Source organism: Tympanuchus pallidicinctus, unplaced genomic scaffold (genome assembly GCF_026119805.1).
Source record: "Tympanuchus pallidicinctus isolate F22 unplaced genomic scaffold, pur_lepc_1.0 scaffold8, whole genome shotgun sequence".
Lineage (NCBI taxonomy): Eukaryota > Metazoa > Chordata > Aves > Galliformes > Phasianidae > Tympanuchus > Tympanuchus pallidicinctus.
Window position 1 is genome coordinate 47,895,731 of NW_026294802.1, and position 11,735 is coordinate 47,907,465.

At 49.3% G+C, this 11,735-nt stretch overlaps 1 protein-coding gene across 16 annotated transcripts in view; it reads left to right on the top strand.

Moving 5' to 3' along the window:
* The window catches only part of EHMT1 (euchromatic histone lysine methyltransferase 1), a 96,865-nt gene extending 91,445 nt beyond the window's left edge, over window positions 1-5,420 (top strand). For all 16 annotated transcript variants that reach the window (XM_052667617.1, XM_052667625.1, XM_052667624.1 and 13 more), the window contains 2 exons: window positions 2,350-2,525; window positions 3,679-5,420. In XM_052667617.1, coding sequence (XP_052523577.1) covers window positions 2,350-2,525; window positions 3,679-3,862 — 360 coding nt within the window. In that variant the 3' untranslated portion in view covers window positions 3,863-5,420. The remainder of the gene's footprint in view (window positions 1-2,349; window positions 2,526-3,678) is intronic.
* Window positions 5,421-11,735: the final 6,315 nt, after the last annotated feature.

The following is an 11,735-nucleotide window of genomic DNA, read 5'->3' on the forward strand; positions in this document are numbered from 1 at the left end:
CAGTGCAGAAATCTTGCTTTGAAAAGTGTGATCTGAAGCATCTGAGCGTCACTTCAGACTTTCCTTGGGAAGGGAGGAGAAAGTTGAGCTGGGGAATCAGAGCAGTGGGACGCCTTCCAAGGGAAGTTGTAAAGAGGTCTTTGTCTTGTGCCTGCCATCAGCCTGTCACAAAGAAGCTTTGCTTTGTTATTATAATTTTTCTTCTTAAGTGACAGACATTAAAGTTGAAAAAAGATAAGTAGTGAGCCTTGCAGCAAGTCTGAAAACAGGGGTCAGACTGTAACTAGAGGTTAAAGAGCAGCAGGGACTTCAAGCTGGCTTTTGCATTTATGAGCAAGAGACTGCCCGGGTCTTGCTTGGCCTTCAGGTTAACCCCTGGCTGGCTGTTTTCAGGTAGAACATCTGGATTTTGCACAGGAACAAGCACACAGTCTTTCATCAGTGCACCTTCAGAGTGGAGCATCTGTGCAACAGGCAGCGAGTCGCTCAGGGGTCCTTCAGAGAAACCCAAGGCTGTGCTGAAGGCAGGCAGAGCCCAGTGGGTCCCCTCACATCCCCAGCACTGGGAAAATACCATGGGTGGGGAGCATTAGGGCTCTGCTGTGTCCTGAAGGAGTGGCCTGGATACAGTTTGTGCTGAAGCACAAATGTTGGAGACGTCATTTCTGATGTCTTTGTTCCTTGAGCTGTCACTGGGGGCCATGTGTGTGGTGAATCACTCAACGTGCCAGGTCTTGCAGTCACATCCCTTCCTGTGTCTGCAAGAGGGCAAATATTGAGCAGTCAGAAGTCAGGGTCTGTTCTGGGCTTTCAGGGAAGAATACATAGCACAGTAGATACCTTCTGGGTTTCTACAGGTTAAAGGGATTATTTTTTATTTTTATTTTTGGCTCTGTACTAGAGAGCCAGAAAAAACACACTATTTCTGATAGATGGGAGGATGAGTTTTATCTGGTGTGCTTGCTTTCTATTGGTGTTAAGCTCCCCTTCCCACATGTGGTCCTAAGCCTGACTGGGAACCGTTGGCATCGCAGCTGCTGAGCATTGAAAGCCATTTGAAATAAATGTTCTTCACCGAATCCTTAAGATTGGCAAAGACCTTTATGATCATTAATCCAGAGGTCAGCTCATCACCACCATGCCCACCAAAATGCATCCCTAAGTGCCAGATCCTAAGGTCCTTTTTAAGCACTGAAGATCTTAGGTGTAAGAAGTGATGCAGATGTCTGCAGAGTCCATCCGTGTGCGTCCTCTTACCCCATTCTGCTCTTCCTCTCTGTTTGCCTCTGACATTCCTGAAACTCTTGCAGCGAGGTGAGAAGCACTTTGCTCTGGGACTTGTCCTCATTGGCCGTAGGAATGCTGCCTGCTTTCTCAAGGAGAGCATCTTGGTTTGTATGGTGAAGAGCTCAGATCTTCCCAGCTGCTCACTGGGGTGGCTGATGCTGTCCTTACAGAAGGTGGCATTTCCACAGGTGAAGAAGGGATGAGACTTAAATGCAATTGAAATCAGAGCTCGCAGCACTCTGTGTGGCGTGGGGCTGTGAGGGTGATGCCTCCCCAATCACTGGGACATCTTCCCTGGGCTCCTGCACCAGCTGGGCAGTGTGATCTGACCCAGCTCATCCATTAAAGATTGCAAGGTGCTTGCCCAAAAGGGAGTTTGAGCACAGCTAATGGATCCTTTTGCTTTTGGCCTCTTTGCAACAGAAATTAGCTTCTGTAATTAAAGTCTCTGCTTTGCACAGTCATTCTGTACTGGAATAAAAAAGCCCTGAGGGGGGTTCTTTTATTTTCAAGGAAAACAAAGTGTGACTGCTGTCTGGGCTCTCTGGAAAGGGAATTTCTGTGTTCTCACTTTCACTTTTATCTGCAAAAAACCTGTTTTCTCTAGGCTCTGGCTTAGTGTTTTCCTGGCTGTCATGTTCAATTAGAGGACAGAACGGCTCCTGTTCCCCTGTCCAGTGGCTTTTACCCATAAGCTGTTGCTCTGCCCAGAACGCAAATCCCGCTGCACCAAACCAGTGCTTCAGCAGAGCAGATGTGGGGAGAGCTGTTGTGCCAGCCAATGTCAGGAGCATTTTTGAAAGGTCTTTGGGCTCACAGGGGCAGAGTGTTCCACGGGAAACTATTTTCGGGGCTGTGTCGAATGCAGAAGTATGTGTTTAGTCCTTTTAAAGCCTTCCCTGGCCATTCTTCTTTTTGAGGATCTCCAGAGTGGGAGATCTCCAGCACAAGGGCTGCTAGCTCGCTCACTGCCTTTTTTAAAAAGCAAACAAACAAACAAGTAGCAGTAATAACTCTAGAACCAATCCCATCTAATGAAACACGCACCATTTCTCCCTCTAGGATGGAGAGGTGTACTGCATAGATGCCCGTTTCTATGGCAACATCAGCCGCTTTATAAACCACCTCTGTGAGCCAAACCTCATCCCCGTGCGAGTCTTCATGTCTCACCAGGACCTCCGCTTTCCCAGGATCGCCTTCTTCAGCACGAGGCACATAGAGGCTGGAGAAGAAATTGGGTAGGTACCGAGCTGGGCTGGCTGCCTGCACCTTGCCTGGGCAGGATTGAGTGCTGCAAACCTTCCCGTGCCCTGTCCTGCCTTCTGAGCAGAGAGCTTTTCCTCCAGAGCTTCAGTGCTTGATGTCATTGATTTTGTATTTTCCTGTTTCTTCTTCTTTCGTTTGGTGACGTCTGTAACTCAGCCTCCCTTTTCCCCATAAACTTTTTCTTGCTGTGGGCTTGCTGTGGATAGCCGCTGAAACAGCCAGAAATTGGGAAATCACAAAAAAAAAAGCCCAAAGCAACAAAATCCCATGAACCCAAAAGCCAGTAAGCAGTGACAGAGCTGTTCAGCACAGCCCTCATCTCCACTGTGAGCGCTGGGAGGTGTGAGACCTTCCAAGTATGAAGCAGAAGGCCCCATCTGTGCCCCATGGGCAGGGCTGGCACGTGGTGGGGTTGTGCCAGACCCTCCTACTGTCTCCTGTTCTCCATGCATGGTTGTGTTAGATTAACACTGGTAGACCAGGACTTGTCCAAAGCACGTACTTCAAGTTGATGCTCAGGATTTGGGATTCATGTCTTGAGTTCTTCCCCAGTAGACCAGTGCCAGGTGGCCCCGTGTCAGGATGCTGGTTTGGGGCAGCCTTTGGGGTTCGGGGTGCTGGGAGGAACCTCAGTGGCAGCAGCAGCCCCATCCCCTGGTGGTTGCTTGGCTGACTGGGGTCAGCTCAGCTGGGGGCTCTGCTCCTCTCTGTGGCTTTCTGGTCCTCACTGTAGGAATTTCTCTGGATTTTTTTGCAAGCTCGTTGTGCTCAGCTCTGTGCTGGGGGCAGATCCTGGATGGTTTTATCCAGCAGTGGACTGAAACAGAAAACAAAACTCTCCAAATGCATTTGGTCCAGGGTAGACTTCTAAGTGCTGAGGTCCTACAGCTAGCTGGAGGCTGAAGTGCTGTAGACACTTGAATTGTCACCTCTCAAACCCCTTCCTGTGCAGAGAGACAAGAGCTCTGCTGCCCCCAGCTTTGCCGTGTCCCATTGCTTGCCAAGCCGTGTCCCCACTGTACTCCATGTGCTGATGCTGCGTTGCCTCAGGTGCTGCCAACCTCGGCTTCTCGCTCCCGAGCGTTCCTTCATCACAGTGACCCCGTTTCCATTTCTTTCTTCCAGCTTTGACTACGGCGACAGGTTCTGGGACATCAAAGGCAAGTTCTTCAGCTGTCAGTGCGGTTCACCCAAGTGCAAACACTCGAGCTCAGCGCTGGCCCAGAGGCAGGCGAGCACCTCGTCCCAGGACACGCAGGAAAACGGGCTCCCCGACACCAGCTCTGCCACAGCAGCCGGCCCCTTTTGAGGCTCCGCTCCTCAGAGACTGACTCGTTTTAACCCTATAGATTCACATACTGTCTGAATTTTCCATTTAAAGAGAGAAAACCCGCTCGAGGAAAGCCAGGGCTTCGTGACACTTAGGGCTGTGCCACCGACTGTTACTTGAGGAATAAGTGAAAGCAAATCTCACCTCTGTGGTGTTGTTCTCCCCTCCTGGTCCTGGAAAGCTGCTGGTTCTTACCGTGCCGAGGGGTGGCTGTTGCATTTTTTTCCACGCGAGCTGTCCTGGCCTCCATCTCTTAATGTTCTTAAGTGTTGTCAGAGCCCAGGGAGAGCCGCCCGTCCTCTGAACGTTGTTAATTGAATGGATCGCTCATGCCAAGTCATCTCCAGTTCACTTGTAATAAACTTTGAGTACTTGATGGGACTTTGTTTCTAGAGGCCGGGGGGAGCAGGGCGGGAGGGAGGCGCTGGCCAGGCTCTGCTGGTTGGTTTCATTGCTCAGTTTGGTTGAATTCCTCCCTCATCTCGCAGGACGTCGCGGTGGGGCCTCTCATAGAATCGTTTGAGTTGGAAGGGACCCTTAAAGGTCATCTGGTCCAACTCCCGCTTGCCCCACGCGTTTCTAACCAATGCCTCCTCGTCGCCCGTTGGCTTTTTACTCTTCCGATGACAAGAAATCCACCACGCTTGACCCCTTTGGTCCCTGAGCCAACCAGAGACGCTTCCCCAAACCCCTCTGCGAAGCCCTGCGGCTCCAACCAGCTCCCGGCCACGCGGCGGATCCAGCATTTGCTTCACCAGTGGAAGGATCTCCCTCTCCTGCGGCGGTTGTAGAGAGGGAGCGTCGAAGGGGATTTGTGCGAGACACTAACTGCTAAAGGAAATCACTTTTTCTAATGCTGAAACGGATGAGAGATGCGTTGCAGAGACCCCTGGGCGAGCAGCAGAGGGGCCGCGTTGCAGAGAAGGACCCCGATGCCACCAGCTCGTCTGCTCCCATCACAGTGCTCAACGCCGGGCACCTTCGGTTCGTTTTTAAGCCACACGTTATGAGGTTTCAATAAACTGATTTATTTTTTACCATTACCGAAACATTGGGGAGTAGCGTTAAAAAAAAAAAAAAAAAAAAGGAAAAAAGAAAAAAAAAAAAAAAAAAGGAAAAAAAAAAAAGACCCCCCTCCCAAAAAAAAAACCATTAAAAAAAAAAAGCATTAAAAAAACAACAACCCCCCCCCACACACAGAAAAAAACCCAACGACGAAAAGAAAAAACCACAAAACAAAAAACGGTGCTGATTCTGGTGTGATTTTTTGCTCACCACGTGAATATAAACTATCAATTGTATAAAAAAGAACAAAGTGATTTTAGTATAAAATGCAGGAAAAAAAAAAACACAAAACCTTTTTTAAATTGTTAGTATTGTAGTGTGAATAAATTCGCCATCACCTTTTGTGTGGTGGCTGGGCAGGTCATTATCTTAATTTCTTTTTTTTTTTTTTTTGCATATATCTTAATACTGTAATTAGTGCAGTTACAGGTTGGTTTTTTTTGTTTTTTTTTTTTGTTCATCTCTTCTAGAACATTCATAATGCCGTCATGTTTATTATTATTATATATTTTTTTTTCTGTTCATGTTTTTTGACAGTTTTAAAGATGCAGCCTTTTGGCTCTGATCATTTTCTTGTTCTGTTTTCAATGAAATCAATAAAAAAAAAAAAAAAGAAAAAAAAAAGTAAAAAAAAAAAGAAAAAAGTGCTTTAAAATGAGTTTGGCCTCTGCTTGCCCTCTGCGCCGCGTTCCTCGTCCTCATCGTTGAGAGCGAAATGAAGAAGGTGAGCAGTAAGACCTGGGGTGCTTTCAAGCCAGTGCCAAGATGCCCAACCGCCTGGTTTGGGATTTGCTTGTCCCAAATCTCCTGCATGGAGGCGATTTCCCATCCCAAAGGGCTGCCAGTGGGGCTGAATGTTCCCTGCCCCAGCCGTGGCGCTGCTGGGCTGCAGTCTGTGCCTCCCTCTGCTTCTGAATCAGAATCCTGGAGTCCTTGGAGTCCGAAGGAGCTCTGAAGGGAGCTCTGAGGGCCACCCGGTCCAACTCCCCTGCGATGCACAGGGACACCGCAGCTCCATCAGGTTGCCCAGAACCTGATCCAGCCTCGCCTTGGAAGTCTTCAGGGATGGGGCATCAACTTCTGGAGTAAATTTGGGGGCCTTGGACACCTTGGTGGCCGGTTTGGTCGTTGCCAGTCGCAGGGGGAAATCACCTGGCTTCTGTGCTGCCTCTCAGAGCTGGGTTTGCCCCCAGCACGTGGCTTTGCTGAGCGTGTTGGGGCAGTGATGCCCAAGCGCTGAGCAGCAGCATTTGGAGCTGTCAGGGTTCAGGTGTTCCCTGAGGGTTCCTCATGGATGTCCCTTGCACCCGTGTCCCATCAACAGCCCTTCATGCACTGTGCACCAGGAGAGGGAGCTCCCACTGCTCTTTTCTCAGTTCTGCATTAAAGTTTTGGGGACGTCTTCAACAGCTCCACCCCACTTCACCCCATCCCATCCCTCATTGCATTGCCATTCTCCTTGTTTGTGCTCTGCTTGAGGGCAGTTGGGCACTAATCCTCATCAGCTGCAAGATTTGCTTGCCAAGAAATCCCACTTCTGCTGTTGAGATTGCAAGGGCTGCAGTGAGAGTGCTGGGTGGAACCCTGGGACCCCAGTGTGCCGTGGCACGGAAGGTCGTTTAACTACAGCCCAATGTTGTACAGTGAAGCATCATAATTAAAACAATGCACTTCAACTGAAGGGGAGAAGTGGAAAAACACCGGGAAATCCCATTTCTGAATGGAACTACCCCTGCACCACTACCTCCCTGGGGTAGGTTCTCTTTGGGGTTAGTAGTCCAGGTGTGTTCACTGTGTTGAACTGTCACTGTTAGGGATGTATGTGTTTGCCATGCACTTTCAGTCCAGTGCTGTTCAATGAGCTCCCACAGCCACAGGTGAGGATTCTGGCTGTGTCCAGTGAGATCTCACAGCCAGCTTAACAAATAGTGTGGTTCATGGAAGCATCAGATGCACGGATTTTTTGGGTTGCCAGTGATACATTTCCCATCTGCAAAGCACGTGCACACACAAAGAATGAGAATAATGCAGCCTGGCCACAAGAGGTTACAGAACAACTCCACAGAGACCTCCAAGCTCCCTGTGGAAATGCTCCTACAGCTGAGTGTTGGAATCTCACCCAAGGCATCAGTCCATGTGGGAGGGAAGAGGGGCTCAGCCTTCAGTGGATCCCAGGAATCAGAGGTGACCTGAAATCTGATGGTATCTTCCCCAACATCCCCCTCTCTGGAGCCGTTTTTATGTGATTTCTCATTTTCAGGTCACACACCTTTGCTCTGAGGGTTGTGAAGTTCTGTCCCCTTGCTGCTGAAGGAACAGACCTGAAGAAGGCAGGGCGCAGGCTCAGCTGCACCTTGCCTGCAGGCAGCTTTCAGGATGGAGGTGTGTTCTGGTATTATTATGAGATTATAATGAGCAACGTTCACCCAAAGGATGGCTGTCCAAAGATGCTGGCTCAGATAGAAAATACAAGGCTCATCAGCCCCATAATCCCACATTCCCATGGTGGTGGTGATGTCCTCTCTCCATTCCACTCTCTGTGCCATTTTCCTTCCATCCATCACACCAAGCTGCCCTCCTGTTGCCCACACCTCAGCTTGCCCATGGATCTCCTGCACAACAGACTGCCTGCGCTCTGCTTTTGCCTCTTTCCTTACCACGTGAACAATGCTTATGTTAAGTTTAATTCCAAGTCACCTCTAGCAGTTATCCCACAGGGGCTGATCCAGTTGTGGGAATGCTTTATCCAAAGGGGTGCAACCGCTGTCATGTTATATCTTGCTTGCTTGCAGCCCCAAGTTTTGGAGTGAAGCAATGGCTCCTCATGTTCTGTGGGTATGAAGCCTTTGCTGCACACGCCCTGGGCTGCCTGAGGATGTATTGCAGCTCTGATTTGATTCTGTTTGAGAGTAGGATTTCTTTTCTTTTAATGTGGTGAGAGCTTCTGATTCAGGCTTTGCTCTCAGGCTGCTGCGTGTAGCTTTGCTCGTGGCAGCTGCTGGCACAGGAGGATTGCTTTTCCTATTCACCCTCTGCTGATGCTCCCCTCGGCTCCACTTACAACACAAAGAAATCTCCAATAATTCATTTGCCTTCATTTTGGCACCTGCCTGCAGAGCTTCAGGGCATCCCCAGGGCCACGCAGCTGCCCCAGCACTGGACGATGAATTTTTGTACAGGTGGGAAGGGGGACAGAAATCCACCTATGGGGAGGGACATGGAGGGGTTGTGCAACCCAAAGCATTGCACAGCATCCCATGGCATCCCGATGCTCCTGGAATCTGTAGGATCACCCCAAAAGCCCAGGGCTGCAGCAGGTAGGAGCTGTCAACACAGCTGTGTGACTTCACCCCACCCCTCATTTCTGAGCCTGTGCCAGAGCTGTAAGCAATATCCCTTTACTTCACAGATAGCACAGAATATTCCCTCAGCTGCCAAAAGTGTTCTGTTATCGCTCTGCTCATTTCCTCCCCAGCATGCAGGCAGGGTGAGGGGCTGCTGCTGGTGGGGAAGAGCTCAACCACCCAGAGGCTGAAGGCAGTGGACACAGGGGCTGCAGGTCCAGCCCTCCCAGCACCCAGAGACAGCAGATACTGGTGAATGCCATGTGGTCATGCCATGTCTGCTCTTACAGCAGGGATGTGGAAGGGATCCTGTTGGAAAGGGTTTCCGATGGGAGGGATTTCTGATGGAAGGTATCCCCATGGAAGGGGGCCCCCAGCAGTGAGGAAATGCTCCTGTACCCAGAAAGTTTGTATTTATGATGAATAAATAACCCCCAGCTCATCTGGAATGAATGGGGAGGTGGAAGGAAGGGACTGTTGGCAACAAGTGGCCCAACCACATTTACACCCCAATCTCTACCAGCTCAGTGCCAGCAGAGCTGCCAGAACATCTGGGGCTTTTTAGGTCACAGTTCACCACCCTGGAGGTCTTTAAGCTTCTATTGTCCCTAGGAGGAAGGTGCTGGCTTTGACAGTTGCCCCTTCTCAGGAATGCAGGGATCAGGGTGTTTATGCCTTAAGGCAGACAAATGCCATCACTGAGCCTTTGCAGCCTGGTGTTGGGCTGGGATTCAACTCATCCTTACAGCTGGGATTAAAGTCATCCTTACAGCAAACCTCCCCAGCTGACCAGCTAGGGGCAGGGCATCAGCAAAGTAAGCCAAGAGTTTGTTTAAATCCTTGGAGCTCTGCTATCTAACAGGAATGACAGGAGATTACATTATGCAGAGGGCTGGCTATTTTAAGAGGGAGCCACTTGCCAACTTTCCTGGTTGCAGAAGTCTTTAATACTGCTGCTGAAAGCTTTTGGACACATGTGGATCCCATGCACCCAGCTGATCGCCAAGGATGGTGGCATCCCAGCAGGAATGCAATAGTGATGGGGGGGTAAATGCCAAAACATTTCTGTGCAGCTCACTTATAGATAAGAATTACACTGGGGGCTTTGTATTGTAGGGTGGGCAGAAGATGCTCCTCTTGAGCAACAGCAATTAGTGCTTTTTTCTTTGTGCTTTGCAAATGTAATTCTGAACAGCACCTGAGCAGATAAGCTTTCCCCAGCCAAAAGATGAGCATCCTGCTCTCCCATCTCTGCTGGGAGGAGTATTCTTTTCTGGTTGTGCAGCTGCTGGAGGAAAATAGCTGGAATAAATTGCTGAGAAGTTTGTGAGCAGCAAACGCGGCCTGCAGTGTTGGCAAAACTGCTGTGTAAATGAGTTTTTTTTTCTATTTAGAAAGAAGGTGATTTGGGATGGTGTTCTCATTTATACCTATGAGACAGACTCGTGTTGGAAGATGTTGGGAACTCATGCAGGCCCTGGCCTGGAGGTGGCTGTTCCTACCCTAGCTGCCATTGCAATTTAGAAGGGTGCTTACCAGACTTGCTCCTGATGCATGGATGCACCGTTTGCTGTCTCTGTGTCTGCCCTGTGACTCTGCATAGAAATCTTTCCTTCGGGTGAGTCTGCGTGTGGTCTTCCATGATAACTCAAGGTAGGAAAAAATCTATTATGGCAATGTTTTACACAGGCTCAAACAGGTTGCTTGGAAGCTGTGGGCTGTCCTCTTTGGAGATCCCCATCATCTACCTGGGTACATCTCTGGGTGTCCCCACTGGAACAGGGGTGGGACCAGATGGACGCAGAGGTGCAGCCAGCCTCAATACTGTGGTTCTGTGAAATGAAAAGGATAGGAAAATCCTAAGCCCTCCTTGGAAGGGGATGAAGAACTCAGAATGGGAATGAGGTGGTGGCTCAACAGGGCCCCCTGTTGTACTGGAGGGTAATGTTCCTCACCCAGAGGGTCACCAAGCTTGCATCCTCCATGGTGCACTTTGGTGTGTCTCCTCTTTGCAGGGAGAAGCACTGCATGGATCTCAAGGTCTAGCGATCAACATAAAATCCCTTTTTCCCATTATTTGAAAGTCTCTACGGTATTGTCTTAAACTTGATGCAGGAAAGCCACCAGAGCAGGAGCTGTGTCTTGGTTAAGCACTGATTTCCCCAGCCTTCCCACATGATCATCTGCCCAAGGTCCAAGGGAAGCCCTTGGTGCTGAGCCCTGTGTGCTCTTGGTGTCATTAACCCGCAGAGGAGATGCAACACCTGATGCTGGGGACAGCAATGGGGTCCTTGGGAGCTGCTGCCTGCAGGAGCTGTGGGGAAGGCTGTGAGCCAGACCTGAAATGTTACATTTCTCTAGAACAACAGTTTTGCCGCATATTGGATTCTGTTGAAGGAATTCAATTTAGAAAACATTATGCTGGGGAGAGGAGGAGAAGGGCAAAACATTATGGCTAAATAATTTCAATTAACCATTCCAGACCTTTCTTGCTAATTCAGTTGGAATAAGTGCTGCTGGTCTGTGGGTCTGTGGAATGGAGCTCTTCTCGCAGTCCCGGTGATGCCTGTGCTGACTCCCACCAGCGGAGGGCTGGACCTGGGGAGGTGCTGTTCTGATCTTAGGGAGTCCTGTTTCTTGAAGGAAAACACAAAGAGAAATCCGGACTTTGAAAAAGCTCTGACACGTTCCAAGCAGCCCATCGTTGCTGCCACTTCTCCTGGCACACAGTTAATTTTCCAGCTAATTCTTAAATCCGTGTAAACATCCAAGTGCTGCCTCAAACCAGGCAAATCATTTAGCTCCGTTCTGCTTTGGAAAAACAACCCAGCTCCAAATGAGAAGCTTTACCAGAAGTTTTTGGCAACCAACCATGCTTTTGCAAGCTAGCAGTTACTCTTGCTGGAGAAAGTCAAACTTGCTGCTCAGATTATTGATTATTCCTCATTGACCTTCTGGGCAGCTGCCCTTGGTATCAAGGCACAAAGCAGCAGTTTCCTTACCCAACTCTGCTGCCGTGCCCAGGTTTGGGTGAAAAATATTTACTTATGCTTGGAATGCCAGGAATTCCTCAGATTTCAACTCAAACCAAAAGGAAGCTGAAAACATGTTGTAATGGAAATGCTAAATCATAGCTTGAAGCAGTGATTGAGCACCTGGTGGGAAGGCAGGGCCAACCCAGGCAAGCTCAGCTGCATGCAATGCACCTGAGAGGCTGAAAGGGGTGAAGCCAGGATCCAGACCTCATTTAATGGTTGGCAGGAGAGGTGAAGGCATCTCTGGTTGGAGATTCCTGCCTACCTGAGGTGTTTCAAAGGTAAGCAGCTCTTTTCTTTTATTTCGCTATCTATGGCTGCTGAATTTGTGCTCATTCTTGTTTGCTGCAGCCAAAGACTTTGCCATCCTGCTATTATTTTGGTGATTTCCATCCTTTCTGTCCCATT